Source organism: Blastomyces dermatitidis (genome assembly GCF_000003525.1).
Source record: "Blastomyces dermatitidis ER-3 genomic scaffold supercont1.6, whole genome shotgun sequence".
Classification (NCBI taxonomy): domain Eukaryota; kingdom Fungi; phylum Ascomycota; class Eurotiomycetes; order Onygenales; family Ajellomycetaceae; genus Blastomyces; species Blastomyces dermatitidis.
In genome coordinates this window covers 3,337,667-3,359,146 of record NW_025544779.1, presented here as the reverse complement: position 1 = coordinate 3,359,146, position 21,480 = coordinate 3,337,667, and the positions used below count along the sequence as shown (strand labels likewise).

The window sequence follows — 21,480 nt, the reverse complement described above, 5'->3', positions numbered from 1 at the left end:
TGTGAGCACTTATTCTTACACAGTATAAGAAGTTATTATCTTTATTATTTAAGTAAGTCTATACTATAAATTCAAGTATAAATTAGTAATAAGCTGATATATAATTACATAACTGAATCATCAATCTCAAGAATAAGAAGAAGAAGATAGAGAAGATGATAAAGAAGATGAAGAAGAAAACAGAGATAAAGAAAAGAGAGAAGAAGAAGAAGAAGAAGAAGAAGAAGAAGAAAAAGAAAAAAAAGTCTGTTATAGTTATTAAGTAGAATTTCTCTCTCTATAAATAATCTACTGCTACTGTTACAGTCTCAGCTCACTTTATTAAATGTTATATCAGAGATGATAGTGTCAAGTTACTTGATATCAAAGAAGTTAAGATTGAATATCTGTACTATGAGAATATCTCTCTTCAGAGAAAATTGAATCATTTTCAGCATCTCTTAAAAATAACTGTTGAATTTATCAAAGATGATTAGATAGCTTACAGACTGAGCTATACAGATATTATTTTTTTTAAAAAAAATTAGTTATTACAGAGCAATCAAATTGATGATTTATATGATTTATAAAGAAGAATAATGATGATGATGAAAATATTCAATTCTACTATATTGCAGTCTGCCTGTAGAATCGCTGTTTCCTAATACAGACTAGCTCTGTAATAATTAGCACATCAAGGCTCGTGTGCTACAAAAACATTTTATTAAATCTAGTTATTTTTCCCATCATTTCTTTCAGAACTTATATCAAGAAATGTATACGACCTGATCAAATAAGATTAAATGTGAAATTCATGGTTTCACTGGCCAGTTTAATTGATGATCATGTTCACTCTGCTTGAATATCTTTCAGTTGTTAACCTCAGTTTGAATGAAGATTTGGAGGGCATTGAGAAATGGACAGATTTTACCTATGAAAACTTGATTGCTATTTCTAGGCGATGCCCTCACTCAGCCATATCAGTTTGACCCCCCTGCACCAGTTCTACGCTCCGCTTGTGTGTATTCTCAATAAGCCAACTGTTACTGCTGTCCTCTTGAAATGGAATCATACCATTGTCGACTGCGCTCTGGAGCTAGCATCCAAGGCATCAAGTACCATCCCAGCGATGGACTTCAGGCAATCACTCTAGCCTTTGTGGCGAGACAGTTTTGCCGGACTGGGTTGGAATTTATGGGCTTTCCCCCCAGCAATCGGGTTCCGGGTGATACCAAAGTGTCTGGGAAGTGGAACACACAGCAACACGATCACTCAAAACAAGAGGAATTCTATAAACCACTCCGTCAAGTGGTTCACTACGCGAAGCTGTTCAATACCAGATACGCTTATATCATATCAGACAAAGAATTAGTTTGTATTTCGAATATCAGGATGATTGAAACAGAGCACATCAATGTATGCAGTACAACCTTAACGCAGATGTCCCTGGCTTAACTACCTGACTACATTCTGAGTTCGAAATCTCTTGCTAATGCTGCCCAACCCCCTCATCAGGTATGGTGGACTACTGATTCAGTCGAGGAGGCAAAAAAAATTACGTGACGATATAGTCTTTAGCACATGCATTCATACCAGAAGTCCGGCAAGTATCATATACACGAACATGGAAAGAAATGAAGGAGCAGAGCTCTTTATTACATATCCAATCACCTAAATATTGAAACAGGGGGTTCAGACTATGCCAAGCAATGTTTCAGCTCACCCGTCGGTTTTCGCTCCAGCACGGCACGACACCGTTTCCCTTGACCATTCACATATTACACCAGACCACTAACTCATCTCCATTATTCCTTCCCCTTAGGACAGTACCTATTAAACCGGTCCGCGAACTATCAGTGCCAACAACGAATGCGCCACTTCTGCTGCTGCAAGTACCGTTGATTCACCAGCCGTATCATAGATGGGTGCAACTTCAACAACATCGGCGCCGACGACCTGGATTTCGCTCTCTACAAGTGCATCGAGGATTGTGAGAAGTTCACGGGTACTGAATCCCCCAGGCTCCGAGGTTCCCGTTGCTTTGATAGACAAAATTAGCGACAGAAAAATTTAAGACCAAAGATGGCGACAGACGTCCAGCCGAAGAAAGGAAGTTGATTCAAGCACGAAAGGTGGAAAGAATACATACCAGGTGCGAATGCCGGGTCCAAAACGTCAATATCAACACTTATGTAAGCCTTGTTATTCCCGACGCGCTTTTTAATCTTCTCCACTATGCCACTTGTGCCGATGTGGTCAATGTCGCGGGCTGTGATGATGTCGAAACCGCACCGGATATCATTTTCTATGTCTTTTTTGGGCCGCACGACGGGCGCGCGAATGCCGACATGTATGGAGGATGAGTTGAGGACGAGGCCCTGTGACTCGATAGTGTGAGGGGAAAGAATCCCGGGGAGCAGATGTATTACAACAGGCACAATGAAAACGGGAGTATGTCTACTTACCTCCTCATGGGCGATATGAAGGAATGTGCCGTGATTGACACCTCTGGATGTGAATGTGAGTTAAAAGTTGTCAGCGGGATGACTTTTCGCAGGTGCCATAAACTCACGCATAATTTGAAATGCCGCCACCTATGCTCAGATTTAGTTTACGTATTACTATGGCCAAATACAGAGCTGGATATGTGAAAGTGTATGTGTACCTAACACAGAAGGGTCCCATGTGTCTGAAATTTTGCGGAGGGTGTTCCATTAGTCAACGCATTCCTCGGAAATCATGGAATACAGCCCCCTCAACTTCATGTTAGGGTCTCGGAAGTGGGAAAATACCAACCGATATGACTGTCAAAATGAATGACGGCGACTGGGCCCCAATGCTTATATGTTGATCGTAACGCTGGCAGTGTTGTCGTGTGGTCACCACCGAGGGTGATGATGCGAGGGACCCTCGTAACATCAGACGCATTGGCGGGTCGGGATGAAACCACCTGTGGGAAAATGTGAGATCTGGAAACAATGCACGATTACGGTGGAGATGGCGGAGAGCTCTTCTCTCAATCCCAAAGACGTTTGTTGTTCATCACATTGAAAGAAAAAAACTGCCATGCATGGGATTGGACAGGAACCATCTAACGCCAGCTTACAGAGTACAATGAAGCAACTCACCTTATGCGCCTTGTCAAGTTGCTTCAAAGCGACGGTATTATCCAAGAAAGTCAAAGGAACGTCTCCGCAATCAACAATGCTTGCCCAACTCTGGAAGACATTTTCTCCAGTGTAGATACTCCAGGCACCATCTGGTCTAATGCGCTGAGAACCCCGGCGGATTCCTCCCGGACCAAATCTCGCACCAGGACGAGCAGTTACACCCTGTAAATTCGTGAAGAAATCAATAAACAATCAGTAATATAAATTGCAAATCTACCAATGTAGCCGGTAGAGACAATATTGTTCACTTGTGGCAGAGCTTGCGCATACCGTATCAAAAGGGGCACCCATAAACGCAATATCATATCGTTGCTTCTCTGCTTCGCTATCCACAAAGCAATTGACATATGGTACATTTGCGAAGGTCATCAGCCCGGAGAACTGACTGCCAGACACAATATCGATGGTATTCTCCAGTCCAAGCGGTGCTTGTGACGCGGAGCCATGAATGGCTGCAACTGGAGGAAACACAATGTCTGCAGCTCGGTTTAACTCCGCCAACAGCTGGAGCAGAAACAGGGAATGGCGCATGTTCCTCGCGGGCGAAAAATGATAGATTATGAAAGATGAGATACCTCGTCGAAGTAGAGTTGGATACTGAGCGGGTATGCGGAGTTTACCTGTTCCTTAATGAGAGAGCCATGTAGTTAACTTGGAGACGATAGCAAGCTACGCTGAGGCACAGGTGGAATGTCTACTTCTTGGTTAACTAGTTGATTTCTGCCGCCGAATTTCGGGTGCCCAATCATTTTAGAACTTACGGTGATGAGTATCGGCAACTTGATGATACAGAGCAGTTAAAGGGGACAAGATCAAATGATGAACTTTTGGTTATGTGTTTTTGAATATACACGGAACCTCAACCTCAGCGGCAAGGTTACATTTTCGTCATTCGATGATGAGACACTTGTGCTAATACTGCGTATATATTCGGAGTAAAACGTCTTCGCGATTGTGTCATCTACACACTCACTCAATATCCAGAGCTTCCTTACGCTTGCTATATATAACATCATAATCCCTCCAATATAAATTCCATTTTGTTCCTCGGACGGTCGAAAATGGTATGCCTCACCTCGCCTTTGGCCTGACGAGTTCTGGCAATCCATCTGACAACAGCCCGAAATAGCCACACGCAGATTCGTCATATTTCGCTCCCGGCTTGTCAAAGGCGGAGGTGTACAGTCAAGTCCTTGAACAAGCGAAAGGGTTGTTGGATGGTCAGCGAAATTGGGTATGTATTCCGTACCTGCAGCCTATGCCTCTCTATCGATGCCCAATGGTCACAATAGCCTCAATAGCCTCAATAGCCTCAATACCCTCGATGATGGCAATTTTCAATAGATCATATGCTAACAAGAACGCTTATACGGGAATAATTAAGGTGAGGTATGTCCGCATCCCATCTGCACATTGAAGAAATTCCAATTGAACACTGCTCAACATAAGGCCTAGCAATCTTGCCAATGTTGCCTCCTTGTTATGGCATGCATATGCCGCCCTGCCCACGCCTTCATCCAACGTGAACTGGGCTGGTTTCTACGTTCGACAAGATAAATTTCCATCTTTGGCTTCTCCCGACTCAGATACCAAGGGGACACCAAGTACGAAAACCCTCCTACTAGGCCCTTTTCAAGGCAAGCCTGCTTGCCAGTTAATTCAATTTGGGCGGGGAGTGTGCGGGGCAGCAGCTGAAAGACGTGAAACCGTCCTGGTGACAGATGTGCTCAACTGGGAGGGTCATATCGCCTGTGACGCTGAGAGTAGAAGTGAAATTGTTGTCCCGATTTTGGTGAATGGAGAGGTGAGTTCTAGTTCCCTCCAGGCGCAAATGCTACAGTATTTGTGTTGCCGCAAATTTGTGATATGGGTTGCTCGAAAAGATGTTATAGCAGGCTAAGAGAATTATTTATCAGACCGTTGCTATAATTGATGTTGACTGCACTCAGCCATCTGGATTCGATGATGTCGACAGACAATGGCTCGAGGCTCTTGCAGCGATACTGTCAGATAGCTGCGATTGGTAACTAACATCCGGTTCAATGTAGTATACCCCGTTCCTTTATGATTTGTCAACATGTTGGTTCGTTTATGTGATTGTACCATAGATCTACGATTTTCTACGTTCTGATATGGTATTATGCATACATGCGGACGGTCTACAAATGGCGAACATATAATGTACAGTACACTGAATAACTGAATCTAGAGTTTATGCATTTTGCAAAGTGATGAGCCACGATATCTCGATTGTCCCAGATTGCTCTAATGCCTCCGGCGGTTACCTTTTTTTAAAACTTATTTTTCTTCTTTTCCCTCAAACTGGCATAATGATCTGCTGGGAGAGTTAACACAAATTGCGCACGAAGCTCTCCAATGTTGGAGTCGGACAAGCGTGTTTCCATTCGCTTTCGGAGCGGAAGTCACACGGTTTTCGGTCCGATCTGCCGTCTTGAACAATGATTCGGTCCGTTGTTGACCTCTTGAGCCATTGATTGGCTGTCACGCGGTGGGTTGAGGAGGATAAGGCAGCTGAAAGCGGCAGCGCGCGATGACTGTGATGATACCATACCTCCAATTACTGCATGTCGCTAAGGACTAGTATTTTAGACAACCACAGCGCTCCATTTTTCTGAAGCGGGTACCTGATCTGACGAAAGGGATGAAAAGTTCGGGACAGCGAGCATGGAGTGGAGACGCTTGGGGGGACGAGCTATGGTTGATATGGGCGCTCCATAAAAAATTGCGCCATGGCAAGGTTTGACATGCGATGGGAGGGAGGATTCTGAATGGGTGGAGAATGGCATTTACTTGAATACAACAAGGGTCTCTGTTCCTTTGTCCAGTATGCTTTCAAAACGAAAGAAATAACAGCTGGTATAACTTAAATGGCAACTATCAGGCCCTCCCAGGAGGTTGAGGAAAGGAAGGGAAGCATATCCTGTCGTCATTGAAGAAACGGCGCTGTCGAAGCCAGTATCCATATTTACGAGCAGATTTCGCAGCCCACTGTTTAATGTCATTATCGTGGGATTGATTTCCTTCACGCAACGGGTATCTGGAATGCGTTGAATTGTAAGTTTTCGACTTCAACACCCCTGAAGTAAAATCCATATTGGACTCGATCGACGGACACATTTTGTTTCCGTTCCTAGACACTGGTGCTGGCGGCCAGCAAGAGCTGTGTCTCGTCAATGGAGCTAATTCTTTGACATCCGGGTAATTCTCTAGTTTTCCTATGTGCGGCTGATGACGACAGATTCACTAAACAAAGCATTACCGATAGGTTGATGGCCTTTTGGCTGCACAATATTCGGTGTCCTCGGGAACAGATACGGGTTATGTAAAGTCCTAATTTTTGGCACCCTGGCTACGCGCCGTACTTAGCAGCGCTATACGTCAATAATAGATATGGAACTGAAATGGTTCGCCCTTCTCTAGGCGTCACATGTGGTCATGCTGCGTCCGCCCTTTGGGCCACAGAGGGAGCTATGGCCATTGCATATCCCACAGTGAAAGATCGTGGTAAAATGAGTAAGTCAATCCTCTACCGCCCAGCAACTACGCGAAGACGAAACTAATTCTGCGTGAAAAGCTGATATCTGGCTCGGACTTCGTGAACTAGGCCAACTTATTGACGCGTCCAGATCCCTTTCTCTAAACGTTAAGGGGGATGAGAAAGGGAAATTTGGATACGTGACTTACTTGGTCCTCATTTCAATCCAGTAGTGCCTGGGCCTGCCACTCTCATCCCTCATATCGTCTCCGGGCAAGGTCATTCGGCCTAACGGGACAAAAGTTATGCAACCATGGGCCGATAAGACCCTCAAGGGAGAGTTCAAAGGAGCCTGGAAAGTCTTGAAGACCAAGCACATATACATGCTGATCCCGATGCTGGTTTGTTTCGGCTGGACTGTCTCATATCTTAGGCATTTATCAGACGGCATATTTCTCTGTCCGCTCATGAACGTCAGCATTACTATGCTCCGGCATAGCGTCGACATTTGCAAATATTTCCTAGGGCTGGTTCTTCGATTTGAAGTGCTTTAGCCAACCTGGTGCTGGCAAAGTGTACTTGGTTCTTCGTTGCAACTTTCATGTTTGGGCTGTTCGGGTGGCAGGTTGCGAAAGAGAGGTTGTACTCTAGCTCTGAGTCGAAGGTAACGCTTGACTGGGCTGAGCCTGGCTTTGGACGGGGGTTTGCTGTGAACGTCCTTTTCTGGTAAGATGAAGTTTTCCCACCACGCTCCGCAGTGTTGTTATCAGCCATCTCGTACGGTAGTTATCGGAGCTGCCAAGACCACGCCGATGGTGAACCTTATTGTTTCCTTCGTGATGTTTGGCCTCACAGTGATCCCAACCTCGCTGGTTGTCTTCATGGTGCCGAAGCACCCATCGGACGAGCCTCTGATAGCTGTTGACGTTGACGATGGTGTGAAGACTGATGATACTGAATCAATTGCAGGGGATCGGTGTCTTCCAAAGAAGGATGAGCATAAATGCAGTGTCATGTTGATGATATATAGGATGTACTTATATAGAGGAATTGGATGGCGATTTAGAAGGGTGTTAGCATATTGACAACGCGCGTCAACTAATAATAATATGATGATACCCGGTATGGAGATCGATAAGTCAAGTGTGACATTGGAAATCATGCATGTCCTGCTGTTAATTGTTTTCTCGCTCTGAACAGATTCAGTGGCTTGTTCAAATTTCCCTTCATTTACCAAACCTCTTGATCGTTGTCCTTGAATTCGGAATTCCCCTCACAGCCTCTTTCAAGAGTGCTATGGGCCATGGGGAATTAATCAATACCTGACAAGATGCCCTTGTCAACCATCATCGTGAAATGCTATCGCCGAACATAGGAAATTATTCCAACCAAACTCCATGGTTATATTAGGCTATCGCCCAGCCTTGAGAACGTGAACTTGACAATGGCGTAGGCCTCGGTGGCATCTAAGGATGAGGCAACACCCAAGTTACCTGTTGGAACGCAATAACGGATGGTCCATTGTCAATAAAGAGCAAAAGGAGATAATAAATATAAAATAAATATAAAAAATAAAAGAAGTGGAAAAACCCAATGAGTTTCGAAGCGTGGGGAGACCCTTCGCTTGAATCAACCCGGACCCGAGGATGATATGAAACGGGGAAAATAAGCAATGAAAAGGCTGTACAAAGTGTGCCTCCAACCCATTGGCAGAATGACAAAGGAACAGTTAATTGATCACTTTAGTTAAGAGTTCGCGCCACAGTGTTGATGCATTGTGCGATTTTTATATTTTTGCTTTTTCCCTTGTTGGTGACAAACGTGAGCTGCAGGGGTTGCCTGCGGGGTTTCCGAGAATAATTAGATGCGCGGGGCAATGTACCACCGCTTTTGACCTCAAAGGATTCATGACGTAACATGATTGAACACATATTAACCCTCTAGTCGTGTGCAAACAATATATTCCATCCGGGAAAGCTTTTATCAAAGGATAACTCATGACCATATGAGGAGGATCATTTTCGACTCCCTCTTTCAAGAATATAAAATCTGTATATCAAAGGGACCATGTATATATGTATGGGATAACCGGTTATGACAGCCATTATCTGAAAACCAAGAAATGTAAACCTGAACCAGGGCCTGTATAAATATATGTGCAAGAATATATGTGCAAGACAGAAAAAAAAAAAAAGAAAAAAAAAATCATAAGCATGATCTATATCTACATGTTAAGGAGGCTCATTTGTCTGCAAAGTGGACTAGTTGAGCCAGGGTCAGGGCTTTCTCCATCCTCACTCGGGCCCAGCCCGCTATCGGTCCCCGCCCCGAAAGGCGTGTCAGTGTCCGGGTCGATATCCCACTGGTCTTCCTCGACTTCGCCATTAGTAGTGTCGGGGTCCTCATCAGTATCGCCGCTCCACGCCTTCTGGACGGCACCGCGAACATTCCAGCGTAGTGCACGGCGGACGCTCTCGAACCATTCCCCTGAGCCCGCAACTACTGTGGGGAATGGGTACTGGCTCGCTTCCACTGTGACGTAGTCGCCTTGACAAAGCTCGATACGACCCTTGCCATCGAAAGAACAGTATGCAGTAGATCTAGAAGCGGCAGGCACAGCAATCCGTAAGAGTAGAGCATCTGAGAGGACCATAGGGCGAAAAGAAAGAGTGTGCGGACAAATGGGGGTAAGAAGGATTCCGGGAATTGAAGGGTGGACAAGAGAGCCGCCCGCCGAGAGAGAGTACGCGGTAGAACCTTTGTATAGTTAGTTTCCTGTGTAAGAGGTGGGATTAGGTGTTAAAGGCAAATTTACCTGTGGGAGTAGAAAATATACAGCCGTCAGCTTGGACAACTGTTAACAGCTCGTTATCACCATATAGTTCTAAGTTTGAGACATATGGCGAAGGCCCACGATCAATGACAAGTTCGTTGACGACCTCGAACTGCTCACCCTCTACAACTGCCCCAGGCAGATGTCCAGGTTTCCGATCCAAACGGTAGACGGTACATGTAAATCTCATCCGCAGATTTACACGCATACCCACGTCACCCATGATTTGATTCAGGTGTTCTTTGTATTTTGAGAACTTGAAATTCGTCAGGAAGCCCAGACTCCCGAGCGCAAAAGATAGTACAGGCGGTACAACACGTTGAAAAAGCCAAGAGGTAAAGAGGACAGTCCCGTCTCCCCCCAAGGTAACAACCAAATCGAAAGTTTCAGGTGATGACCAACAAAGGTCAGGAGTCCAATACTTCAGCATATGTTCGAACTGAGCCTCTTTTGCTAATAGACCGGGAGCGTCAAAACGTTTAGAGTATCGCAACTTGTGGTCGACATAGACATTTACACCTAGGTTACTACCGTATCGTGGTGTGCTCAATAACCATTCTGCCAACTCTCGTGTGAGGTATACTAGGCGATTATCTCGTGCTTTCGTAACAATCATGACGTTTTTGACCGCCAGTTTAATAGGGCGCCGTTGCAACTGTTTCGATACTTCTCGAACACCCGTCGCAGTTTGCATCAATCTCGAATGCGACATCCATTCGTCCGCAGCAATCTCCTCAAACACCTTATCAATGTTGACGGCTGCGTCGAATCGTTGGTGATAAAAGCAAGGAGATTTTAAAGGGAAGGGTGCGGTGGATGGCGTTCTCTCGTGGTTCAGGCTCGAGCTCGGAAGAGCAACAGAGCGCCCCTGTGCCGAACTGTGATCTGCCTCAGAGCCGGTTTGAGAGGGAAGGCCTGCTAATGACGCCGTAAGGGGTATTTGACCACTGACTGAGCCGATTCCTTTCGAAGCGAGGGCTTTTAATATTGTCTGGCGTGGTATGGAATCGATTGAGCGCGAGTTTTGGCGGCGCTGTAGGAAAGATCTCGTCGAGCTCATCGGAGGGAACGGAGAGCCGGGAAGCGGCGGAAGTGTTTCCAGTTGAGGGGTTGTGGAAGACGACGATGGGGCACCGGTATTTTTCTCATGATTCTGACAGCGCGGGGAGATCGGATCGCCCAATTGCAAAGGATCGAGATTCCTAGCGTAGTCCTGAAGCAAGGTGTTGGAGGTGTGAGAGGAACCGTATGCGAGATCTGGAAAAGCGGATTGAGGTTTCGTAGCAGGGTTGCAGGAGCTGGGAGCCTCACTGCTGGACTCCTGTAGTTGTTCTTGCTGTTTTGATGGAGAAGGTGGTAAACTAGGTTCTTCTCCGATCGTCTGGAGACTGTCCGGCGAGAGACTGGGATGTGTGAATAACGGGGACGACATCGTGAGAAAATTTCACATGCGCCGAAAGACCCCGCTGAGAAAGAGCCTGGTAATTCCCAGCGATGGCGCTCTTCCGACTGATTGATAACGGCTGATGCGCAAGCGAGTGACTGACAGCTCGCCTTATCTATTCGGCAGAGATACGAGGGGAAGTGGAGCAACGCGAGTGGGCCAAAGGGAGCCTCGGAGATCTTGGCTGGAAAACGGGGAGAGAAGGATGGGAAATGTATACATGGCTCGACGACATGGGACGATTAGTGGAATGAGTGAAGCGGACCATACTGGCTTTTATAGACTCGGGAGGCCCCTAGTGAGGTTGGCTATCTCCGCCGAAGTCAAACAACAAACCAGCGCCGGGAACAAACTCGTGCTGAGGCTGGTGGTTATGATTACCGCATTTGGCGATCGTAAGTTAGGGTTTGCTGAGTAAGGGCATTACAGATCACATGACTCTCCAGGCCTGGTCCTCTCGCTATCAACGCCTAACACTCCCTGGGACTTCCAGCTAAGACAACCAAAAGAGGCGATTACTGGCAAAACCAACAAGAAATTTCCGTGACACTCCGCGTTTGAGGCTTTCTCCACTGCTGCAGTTTTCTTTCTCGATCAATCCTTTGACACTATGGCTGGGCGGATATCACGGAGATATTTTCGGTTTTTCGCTTCATCTTGCCCTCACCGGCATGAATATGCTAGTTACGCCATGGGAACACGCGAACAGGGCTTTGCTTCAAGTCTCTCGTCAGCTTCAGTCGTCTGCTCCACAAAGAAAACGCAAAACGACTTCTTTCGTAGCTAGGAGACGAGCAGATAAAACTTGAAATCCCCGAGGAGACGGCGCGAAATACCCATATCTCATTGACCCGAATTGCTGGTTGCTCTACGGAGTAGGTTCTGCTCGGTTTTTACGATTCCCAATGTGATGATATCATGGCGTCAAGATAATTTCTAGGCACTACGATCTTGACCAAAGATTGGTTTCGCACAATGGGCCAAGATATTAGTTAACTATTTGTTGGCATTTTCTGGTCTCAGGCCGCTTGTGGTTTTGCGAGAATAACAAGCAGGTTGGTCGACTGAGAGAGATGTGCCTCCAAAACTTACTGCACTATTTTCCTTCACACTTCACATCACAAATTCCCAAAAGTTTTGCGCCTAATTCCGAGTTAGCGTCATAGCCGCCATCCAAGCTGGGAAATGAGCAGTTGACAGCTCTAACTGGATACACGCTGATCCACATATCCAGATCTGCCAAAGGCTGTCACCGTGGCCATCACATACCACGCCGCACCCGGTGATGACATCTCTTGCATGGCAGCGGCATCAAACGCAATTGGATCACGACCGGATAGGGAGAATCTGAAAACTTGCCAAATGTATTGCAACGTTATTACCGGTTGTTCCCTCCCGAGGGAGGAATATCCATCCCATATCGATCTTGCTGCCCCAGCAAAAAAGATAAAGGAGCTTTTTATTAGTGGCCGCACATCCTTAGCTCAAACTCGACTCGCAGTTTGGGGCGGGGTCCTAACTTTGTTCGCCCCTTGACCCCTCCCGACTCCACCTATCCAACACATCCTCTTTTCGAATGTGAATCAAGAGTCGGATAGACACCACCCCCTCAGTAACAGCAGAAACAGTGACCTTTTTATTTGACTGTGCCAGATATATCCCAGGTCACTCTCTTGTGGTGGTTGGACCAAAATTCCAGACACACAATTAGTCAAAGCAATTCTAAATTTGTCCTTGTCCCCGCTAACTCTGAGGCAGTACTGATACAGTGACTGTCATGTATTTCTTATCAGCTATGATCGGTGTGCTCTGTACGTTAATAGATCCCCACTGCTTCCATGAGAGTTCTCTTCCGTGCAGAAGAAATTTCCAAGGACGTTAATTCAGCAATTTGACCCTGCCCACATCTGTACCCCCTGCCATTTGAAAACGTATGCTCCAACAAGGGGATCGGATTTTGAGTGGAATATTTAGGACCCTCTGGAGCCGTGGTGTTTCCGTGTCCGCCGTACGCTACAGGCATGCAAATCGATGGGACGGGACGTGGATCAGACGGATGCAAGATCTGAGTAACAGAACATCCATTTGAAAAGTTTAATTTTAGGATCGCTAGGGGCCAGTCTGTTACATTTTTGCCGCGTATCGGAAGGGTCACCAACCTGACCAAGAAAGTAACCAGATCAGCGTCACTAGCGATAACCTCACTCTTGATAGTTATATAAGCGACAAAAATTGGTTCAAATGATTTTTACAAGATTTGCCGACCAACACCAGGGGCTGAACACAGTTCCCTCGCACCGTACAATAACTACACATACCAATGTGCAGTACGCGTATTCCACCACCCACATATCACATAAGATATCATTCGAATCGTTTGTCACTAGCTATCATAGCTCTAGGCTCAGCTGTGAGATCTTTTTAAGCGCTTTGTCCGGAAAGTCAGGGGTTGTCACGAGAAGAGGCTGACGGAGACTAGTCAATAGATTCTTCAGTCTGACTGTCGCTGGGCAAGTTTGGCCCAAGAGCATCAACGTGTAACTGGCCCATGGTTCGTTCACCATCTTTGCTTCAACAATTTAGTCTAAAGCTGAAAATATTCTAACATCAGCGTACATTGACATACGAAATCTTTGACCTGGCAGGACTTTTGGCTTCCCCTCCACCCAATATGACTCACCCGAAAAATTATCAGAAGTCAAAGGAAATATGAGTAAAATTGAATCTATACTACCTATTATGAGCAGTCCGCAGAAACACCATCAATTAAGTCAATCTGTGCTTTCAAACACGGCCAACATTTCCCGGTCCGCTCAGTCAGAGTGGTGCCTCCCCATCCTTAGGTAATAATTCCACCAACTTCGAAAAATCGGGTGTTCCAAACCCAGTAACCGGATCCCAACCTTCTGTCGCGTTCCAGCTAGCATACTGCACGTACCCCGTCCGGACGCCGGGGGCTATTTCCGTGCCGGCGCAACCGGTGGAACCTCCGTCCACGATATCCGTGAACCCCTCGAAGCCAGTGCTGTAAATCCAGGGATTAAGAAAGCCGAGGACAGGCTTATGATGTGAAAGTCGCAAAGCGTTTAGGTGAGAGACTACTGCAGCGACAGTAGGGGCGGATGCCCTGTATTTAGATTTCGAACATGTGGTTTTTGTTATTGGTTAGTGGGGGGTCGTCCACATTGATCACTTTTTCTGTTATTCTTTTATTTTACTCCCGCTGAATTATGTGTAATATGCGCGGATATACCTTGCGCTCGGGAACCTCGTAGAAATTAAACCACGTACCTGGTACCGTCAACGATGATCAATTCCCCCTTGTCAAATATAGAATAACTCACCCCCTGGGCAGCAACATCGGGATAAGCACGTCCTGCAGGATTGTACATGCCATCCCACCTATTGCCCAGCTTGTTGAGGTATGTCTGGACGGCCTCCTGCTGGTAAGAAGGTCTGTCAAATCGTTCAGAGAATCCTCCTGATGAAAAAGCCACTGCTATCTCGGGGTTCATGCCTCTCGTGGCGCCAACTGAGGTTACAAAAGGGCAGGCACCGGGGAAGATAGGAGTGAAGGCTGTCCTATTTGTCCCGTCATTCGATTTACAAGAACTACCCACACCTGAATCGCCACTGCTGAAGATCACAGAGACACCTCTTGCGCCCAATTCTGCGAAGAGACTGCATGCTGATTCGGCATAGCCGGCTGGGACGCTTTGTTCGTTTTCTCCGTATGAAGTGGTGAGGACGTCGGGCAAATCCTCGTCAGCCAAGTCGAGAAGGAAGTGTAGCTGCTCCAGATATGGTTCGTTGGAGTTCTGTGCTGGGTCTGGTGCATCGAGGTCCGGAATGAATTTCCCCCTTCCTCCAGTTGTATAATAGGTAACATTTGAAGCTGGTGCGAGACCAAGCACATATTGGATGTCTAAGTTCGCTTCCATGCTCCTCACTGAGGGATCCTGGATGTTGAGGCCGCCATTGATGGACTGAACTGAGAAGTTGACGTCGGGAGCTTCAGGAACGTAGGTAGAAAGGAAAAGCTGGAGGTCTGTGTACTGGGCATACTGCTCAAGGTAGCCGGAAACACCGACTTTGCTTGGAGTACATTGTGGTTCTTTGGAACATGGAATGTTGTATATAGTGCACAGATAAGATGGAGTGATCAGCTGGTAGCAATTGACTTCTTCCTTCTTTGTCTGTTGTTCCATGGACGGTGCAGTGACCCTCAACAATGTTGAACCCTGCGGTTGGAGCCTTGCGAATCTCGTCGTAGGTTGGATCATGCGAACATGGGAGGCAACGGATACGGGAACGGAATACTCGAGAGTGCGTATTATGGAGCCCTTGGTTTGCTCATCTATGAAGGAGTAGAAACGAGTATTCAGAAGACGTTCTGCCTGGTCGACAGTAGCATCAAAACTGATCCAGGCGCCATCATCCTTGATCTTGACACTACTGAGCCCCCCAGACGTAAGCCACAGTATAAGTTGAGCAGACACTTCTGAGCGAGGTCGTAAGAAGTCCTTAACTTCATCTCTCTTCATATGAGAGCCATAAAGGGGATGGCCTGGAGTGGAGATATCCACCACTTTCTGGTGGAAGATGGCCTCCTTCTCCGCATGCACAGCTAGCCTAAATCGAAGAATCAACGATTTATCTGGAGCAGGTCCTTGAGTCCAGCCATCTGGAACAGAAGTAAGCTGTTCAATCACCTGGAAGGAACTAGATCGGGACGGGTGCACCGATGCCACGAGGCCAATAAGCAACACCCCCAGTGAGCTAATCAGTGAGCTAAGCAGTGAAATTAGCATTGCTGAGAGGAATGTCGAATCATGAATTGAATGAAAAGGACCAGGAATTAGATAACTAATAGAAAAGGAATAGCCAGGCATACTTTTAGGGAGAGATGATTGTTGGATCCGTAAATCGATCAAAGGCAAGGGAGGCTGGCCTTGGTAAAAGATTGAAGTTGCCCAAAAGGGCTTGCTGGGAGCGATATCCACAGGTCCTACTTGATAATCCGACAGCTTTTCCCCTTCATTCCACTTGCCTTGCCAAAGGAGTCTCGTGGGGACGGCCAACTCGAAGCAGGCTGAAACTGAGCAACGATCCCACATATCGTCTCCAGATCAAGGAGCTTGGTCTTTCTGTTTCCGGGCAAAACGACAGTACAGCCAGCTAGAGATATCGGCTCTAGGCAAAAGCTCCCTATGTAAAAGCAACCTTAATTCAACTACCATCAGATCAGGGCGTGGTTTACTGAAACTCGGTTGTGTTTGTGTCATTATTCAATCAACGTCCCAGGAATAATACGGCTGCTCGACACGCTATCCGATGCTAGCATCCTTGTGGAGCCAAGGGCTAGAAATCAAGATGGAAAAAAAATAATCCCTAGAGCAGCTGCATTTCTTGACCATAATTCGATATTAATATATTAAGACGGATCGGGATGGTTGAAGCATGTTGTTGTCGACTTTGACATCATTGCCAAGCAGCCACCGCCACAGCCAGCGCGTGGAACTGCAAGCCACTTCATCACCGTCATTCATCATATCTTTCTGGAAAATTGTTCCTTTTGAGATGCGCTCCGGTTAAATATTTCTTGAAAGATCGATTTGATTGTAATGAGATATTATATATACTCTTTCTCATTCATCTCGGTTGTCATCTTTTTTGCAGTGAGATATGGATCTAGAGAACGAGCACATACGCAGGGAGAACTGCAAACATTGGCATTGATTTCTTTCATGGGAGACAATATTCTCTTCATGCCGCATGGTGTTCTCATGATCTTCTTAGAGCTCATGATGATATATCATCAATTGCCATAACAACTACACAATATTATGTTGGCAGGGCATTGCTATCCCCCCCCAGCTCATTCCTTCATATCCATCCCCAGAGTTGTACCCATCAACACTCAGATGAACAGCACCCTTTCCACTCTTATTCAGGCCTCCTATTACTCCATATCTGTTATGCTATCAACAAGGAGGACATAAAATCGAAGGGTCTTGTTCACTTTTTGTTCTCCTCTACAAGCAACATGGCGAGGAGCGACATTTCTCCAGACACATCCAATGCTTCACCTCGATCCCAGCAAACTGCGCACGACGAGGAAACTCCCCTCCTCCTTTCCGACTTTCCTAGCGCAGGTGGGAGCTTCACCGATGAAGAGAGTAGGGTATCTGACATGATGTCTAGTTCTCCCTCCGCTTCCGGCTCTGGATTCTCCCTCACCACCGCTGCCCCCGAAACATATTTGGCCAACAACAGCTTGCTGGCCATCTCCCTGAGCATTCTGTTAGTCTTGTTTGGCTTTGTGCTATACCTTGTCGTGAGGTGGACTGATTATCGCTCCTTTTGGGCTTGAATTCAAAATCTGGTCGGTGCATTATTGCAGTCTATTTTGGCAGTTACCCCGGGACCTTTGTCGAAGTCACAATTTTTGACTTGGAATTGTATCTGAAATACAGAAAGCGACAAGACATTGCCGATTTTAAATCAGACGAGACGGCGACGAATTTCCAAAAGTTATGGAGCCTTCTGAAGGAAAAGGGTGTGTTTCCGGATGTAGCCCTTTGCATTGGTTTATGGTTTGCACTGTAGATTCCCGAATCTGGTATAAACACGTCATCACTTATGTTTTGCTAGTCAACTGTTTATATATATGCATACCTACTGAATGGAATGGACAGGAGGGAGTCATACATTTCTCGTAAGATTTTTGTAGATGATTTTGGTATGTTATTCTTGAAATGTTCCTTCCCATCCTCCGGTCTGCGCAAATCGCGGGGGTTAATGTTTCGTTCCAATACTGATAGCCACGAAAGCGAACCCAACAATGACCATGGCGTAACAACGAGGGAATATGCTACAGCACCTTGCAACAAGTTTGAAACTCTTCTTGCAATTCACTTTGGCGGTGCAGTGTATCAGATATTATGTGCACAAGGCCCGCGGGATTTTGATTGGCTCGATGGGTGTAAACATGGTAATATCAGATGTACCTAGGTAAAGTAGGCAATTGAAGGACAAAGTCTCGATTTTCTTCCCAATAATTCTAAGCATTTTGCTCCTGGGTTGCAAGCCGCTGGCTCATTTTCTATATTTCGGTATGGTGAACCTAAGAGTCTGTAATATACATCGGACTGAAGCAATTATTGAACAATTTGTGAGTGTGGATTTGCTTGAAGAGGACCGCGGGTCGGTATGTGTTTGGGCTCAAGGGTCGCTGTGGAGTTCATCATGCGCGATAATTTCAACTTGCTAGGGTTTGAGTGGTAATGAGACGGAAAATGTCACGGCTATATATGTAGATAAAGATGGTCTGCGATATAGAGAGGTACGATCAAGTGGCCTTAGGGGGTTTTCTGCATTCAGTGGACATAGAGAGTCATTCAATTGATGCCAATGTCTGGAAGAGCAAACTGGGTATCAAAACAATTCAATATAAGCCCGCCTCATGAGTTCACCACCATTCCCATTTACCCCCTGTTCTCAGACAAAGAGCAAACGAAAATTCCCTTTGCAGCCATACAGCACCTAGAGCATGCAGGTTGTGTCAGAGTCGACAAAATTTGCCATTCATTGGCTAGAATCCCAGAGCCTGGAATGTCACAAATACTTCCAAGGTTGTTCTTCCAATCACCCAAACACGTCAGAAGCATGTGCCACAGCTTGAAGGGGTGGAGATTCCAAGCATGGTGGAGGGCATCTACCTGCGTGTGACGATTAGTGTATGTATGTAATACACCGGGCGTAGCATGATTTAGCACATGGCCGCTCACATGCACGGTATCATGCAATTACCCGGTGCCTGAATTGTACGGTATATCGTACATTGTCGTCTTCAGTGCAGCAAGGAAATATGTAGGATGAGGCCTTCAGGTCGTTGCAATCTTCCACGCCAGGTTTTCCCTGACCTTATCTTCCACCGTATCTCTCAAGAGCTGTTCGAGAGTTTGGCCCGCTTTCACACCATCCATATCAACGTCGCCGTCTCCTTTTCTTACCCCTGGACTTCCCGTACAGGTAGATTGGGCGAGTTCATAAACTTTGTCCCAGGTATCGAGATCAAATTCACCCTCACTTTCGTTAAGCAGTAGATGCCCCTTGGACGAAAACGCTAGGACGTGTAATGACTTCGCAGCTTTGACTTGGGAATTTGAGGGATGCTCAATTAGATCGCCGGTCGGGGATGCTGCGATGAAGGCGGACGTGTATACCATAGAGAGCGGGATTGCGGCAGACAGCAATGCTAGAAGAGCCGTGTGAAGCAGCGAAGGTAAGATAGAAAGACACTTGGCAGCTCAAAGTCAGTAAGGAGGGGTCTATAAAGAAAGGTCCAACCGACGTGGGTTTCCGGAGAGTTAATGTTTTGTCCTTCGCGCTGCTCATTGCACTTACCGATCCACCCCGTTCTGCAACCTTCCCGTCGGCTCCCTTATTTTTCAATACCACCAAAGTGATTATAATTGCCTTCCTAGGCATTGACTTTTCTCGAAGTAGTATAACCCGACTCAGGATACCCCGCAGGATGCCTTCGACATATCTCTCGCCAACACCAGACACGCCAACGCCTGGCTTAACGAGAACTTCTATTGCGGCTTCCTCCGACTTTTGGGCGTCGCGACGGGCAGGTTCGATAGGACCATTTACGGATCCAATTATGTGATCTCCGGTGGGGGATGTGTACGATGCCGAACCGTCAGGGAAACGGAGCGGAGTAAGAGAGGCATTCGGGCCAGCCATTGGGCTCTATAAACTGTGCAGGAGCAAGCGAAGAGGTCGGAGAGGAAGTTAATACAGTTGGAGAATCTTATGATATTGACGATTTTTGTTTTATGGTGAAGGGAACAAGTCAACGGACGATAGATAACCCGGACTCCGAAGAGTGCTTGGCATCCCGGCGCCTTACAGAAGCAAAGACACCTCGATGAGGATGACGACGACGACGACGACGAACTCAGGGCTCCTCGTCAGAATTCTCTTCGATATCACACCTCTAGTCTAGTTAACGGGAGGAAATTTCATTCTCCTTGCTCATGGAGTTGGTTACATTCACACGCGAATTGGTTTCTCAAGCCAAGCTCCACCCTTCCGCAGCGTTCATTGGTCAACACCTGTGTGATCTTGACAGTCCAACCGATTTAGACAGCTGCTCCTCACGCTGGGGCCAAGACTGGTCCGGCTTCAACACATTATGAGGGTCATGTGCTCCTTTGCCTATGCTATGTGAGGATTGGCGTGTCACCATTTTGTGTCGGACCCCCACGGTCTGAATATGGATATGTGTCAAGTGAACAATCCGTGGGTTGAGATGCTACTAAAGGACTTCGACAGAGGACACTGATAAAAAGTGCTTGTTTGCGTCGGTTCGGGAACTTCTGGTGCAGCCTGTTGTTTAAGTTGGGACGATATCGGTTGCATGTTAACTGCCAACCATGATTGAAGTCAAGGCACAAAAAACGTGCCCGGGTCCCTCAACGCAACTTGCCGGAACAGCGCCCCTGCGTGGGGTCTTGGTGGGTTGGACAGGCAGCATATGGGTCAGAGACAGCTTCAAGCAAAGCTGGCAGTAGCAATTATTATTTTATATTATTTACGGAGTACTTAATCGCAAAAGGCATGACTCCCAGCCAATATTATTAGGGGGAAAAAGCAGCCACACCGATCAGCGCACTATTAAGCAGTCGTGGGACAGGCGCGCAGGGCCAACCAAGAACAGCCATGTACTGTATAAATGAGCCCCCGAAGAACGCTGCTCCTTGGCCAACAAATCCACAGAATATTTTCCTATATTCTCTTTCGTTAGCACCCATGCATTCTAGGGGCGAAAAGTGCTGAGGCGGCCAAGACGTCAAGAGAAAACTCAGGTGCTGGGAAACGACGGAGGAGGAATGAGAATGTTGAGCTGGTTGTGCTTATGATTCCTGGGCGCAAGTCCGTGGAGTGGCCTAGCCAAGAAACTACGCAACTGTGATCCGCACGGCGATTCCAGGTGTCCTTTCTTTCAACGGCTGCAGCAGAGCAGCCAATAGGAGTCTAGACAGCAGACCCCGCTCAACAAAAATATGGCCAGAACCGGACTTGCAGCTTGGAACCACACGGGCCAAGCAGAACAAGCGGGTCAACGCGGAGAATTTGTCAAGGAGCAGTCGACAGATAGACTGAGGGTTCCCCCATTCCCGTTCTCTCTCCTCTCGATTTGGGGGTATCCAATGCAGCTTGGGGACCCGTGGAAACTGGTGAATGAAACCGTTTGGACTACCTGGTTGGGGCTGCTTGGGCGTTGATATGGATTAGTTAATAGCCAGCGCTTCTCTTCTTTGCGTCAAGGCAGAGCAGAAGCCCTGTGGGTAAGCCAAGCAGAAACTAACGAGATTCGACGGTGTGTGACAGCGTTGTTTTCGTCATGATGGTGAAAGTGAAATCCAGGGCTAGCTCTGAAATTCATTCATAAATCGCATGCACAGTCAGCATCGTTTCAATTGGAACTTTTGGCTGAATCCTGATCCTGATCCACGCACACCCATACATACCGTTGAGTTGGAGA

The 21,480-nt window shown here is 46.7% G+C and overlaps 9 protein-coding genes across 14 annotated transcripts; 4 read left to right on the top strand and 5 right to left on the bottom strand.

Annotated features, from left to right (window-relative positions):
* Positions 1–718: 718 nt before the first annotated feature.
* Positions 719–4,324, bottom strand: BDCG_06291 (agmatinase). The gene is made up of 11 exons (XM_045422027.1): positions 3,911–4,324; positions 3,420–3,843; positions 3,108–3,311; positions 2,776–2,929; positions 2,645–2,668; positions 2,552–2,573; positions 2,445–2,487; positions 2,129–2,357; positions 1,410–2,018; positions 911–1,305; positions 719–845 (listed from the first exon to the last, which is right to left on the bottom strand). The coding sequence occupies exons 2-9, from the start codon at positions 3,678–3,680 to the stop codon at positions 1,813–1,815; spliced, it is 1,143 nt and encodes a 380-aa protein (XP_045277754.1). The 5' UTR covers positions 3,681–3,843; positions 3,911–4,324; the 3' UTR covers positions 719–845; positions 911–1,305; positions 1,410–1,812.
* On the top strand, positions 737–3,681 carry BDCG_17268 (uncharacterized protein). Its single transcript, XM_045426411.1, has 2 exons — positions 737–1,395; positions 1,495–3,681. Exons 1-2 carry the CDS (start codon positions 1,042–1,044, stop codon positions 1,540–1,542), a joined length of 402 nt encoding a protein of 133 aa, XP_045281619.1. The 5' UTR covers positions 737–1,041; the 3' UTR covers positions 1,543–3,681.
* Positions 3,748–7,869, top strand: BDCG_06290 (GAF protein). Of its 4 annotated transcripts, XM_045422026.1 has the most exons (8): positions 3,889–4,213; positions 4,279–4,383; positions 4,534–4,538; positions 4,605–4,753; positions 4,871–4,953; positions 5,066–5,193; positions 5,359–6,683; positions 6,745–7,835. In XM_045422026.1, exons 1-6 carry the CDS (start codon positions 4,211–4,213, stop codon positions 5,174–5,176), a joined length of 456 nt encoding a protein of 151 aa, XP_045281616.1. In that variant the 5' UTR covers positions 3,889–4,210; the 3' UTR covers positions 5,177–5,193; positions 5,359–6,683; positions 6,745–7,835. The 4 variants fall into 4 exon arrangements, with proteins under 4 accessions (XP_045281617.1, XP_045277753.1, XP_045281616.1 ...); XM_045422024.1 differs by having other exon boundaries at positions 3,748–4,213; positions 4,605–4,953; positions 5,066–6,368; positions 6,436–6,683; positions 6,745–7,869; XM_045422023.1 differs by having other exon boundaries at positions 3,748–4,213; positions 4,279–4,538; positions 4,605–4,953; ... (1 more) ...; positions 6,436–6,683; positions 6,745–7,869.
* On the bottom strand, positions 7,129–7,419 carry BDCG_06289 (uncharacterized protein; the record flags this gene model as incomplete). Its single annotated transcript, XM_045422022.1, has 1 exon — positions 7,129–7,419. The coding sequence occupies one exon, from the start codon at positions 7,417–7,419 to the stop codon at positions 7,129–7,131; it is 291 nt and encodes a 96-aa protein (XP_045277752.1).
* A 1,000-nt stretch (positions 7,870–8,869) lies between the features above and the next one.
* On the bottom strand, positions 8,870–10,910 carry BDCG_06288 (NAD+ kinase; the record flags this gene model as incomplete). The annotated part of the gene is made up of 2 exons (XM_045422021.1): positions 8,870–9,402; positions 9,461–10,910. The coding sequence occupies 2 exons, from the start codon at positions 10,908–10,910 to the stop codon at positions 8,870–8,872; spliced, it is 1,983 nt and encodes a 660-aa protein (XP_045277751.1).
* Positions 10,911–13,739: 2,829 nt separating this feature from the next.
* On the bottom strand, positions 13,740–15,733 carry BDCG_06287 (tripeptidyl peptidase SED3; the record flags this gene model as incomplete). The annotated part of the gene is made up of 2 exons (XM_045422020.1): positions 13,740–14,049; positions 14,214–15,733. The coding sequence occupies 2 exons, from the start codon at positions 15,731–15,733 to the stop codon at positions 13,740–13,742; spliced, it is 1,830 nt and encodes a 609-aa protein (XP_045277750.1).
* Positions 15,734–16,385: 652 nt separating this feature from the next.
* Positions 16,386–18,371, top strand: BDCG_06286. 3 transcript variants are annotated; one of them, XM_045422019.1, is made up of 3 exons: positions 16,386–17,307; positions 17,399–17,664; positions 17,747–18,281. In XM_045422019.1, exon 1 carries the CDS (start codon positions 16,969–16,971, stop codon positions 17,293–17,295), a length of 327 nt encoding a protein of 108 aa, XP_045281615.1. In that variant the 5' UTR covers positions 16,386–16,968; the 3' UTR covers positions 17,296–17,307; positions 17,399–17,664; positions 17,747–18,281. The 3 variants fall into 3 exon arrangements, with proteins under 3 accessions (XP_045281615.1, XP_045281614.1, XP_045281613.1); XM_045422018.1 differs by having other exon boundaries at positions 16,414–17,307; positions 17,756–18,371; XM_045422017.1 differs by having other exon boundaries at positions 16,438–17,664; positions 17,756–18,371.
* On the bottom strand, positions 16,510–21,334 carry BDCG_06285 (exosome complex subunit Rrp46). The gene is made up of 2 exons (XM_045422016.1): positions 19,332–21,334; positions 16,510–19,225 (listed from the first exon to the last, which is right to left on the bottom strand). The coding sequence occupies exons 1-2, from the start codon at positions 19,674–19,676 to the stop codon at positions 18,809–18,811; spliced, it is 762 nt and encodes a 253-aa protein (XP_045277749.1). The 5' UTR covers positions 19,677–21,334; the 3' UTR covers positions 16,510–18,808.
* BDCG_06284 (uncharacterized protein) lies at positions 20,999–21,220 on the top strand (the record flags this gene model as incomplete). Its single annotated transcript, XM_045422015.1, has 1 exon — positions 20,999–21,220. One exon carries the CDS (start codon positions 20,999–21,001, stop codon positions 21,218–21,220), a length of 222 nt encoding a protein of 73 aa, XP_045277748.1.
* Positions 21,335–21,480: the final 146 nt, after the last annotated feature.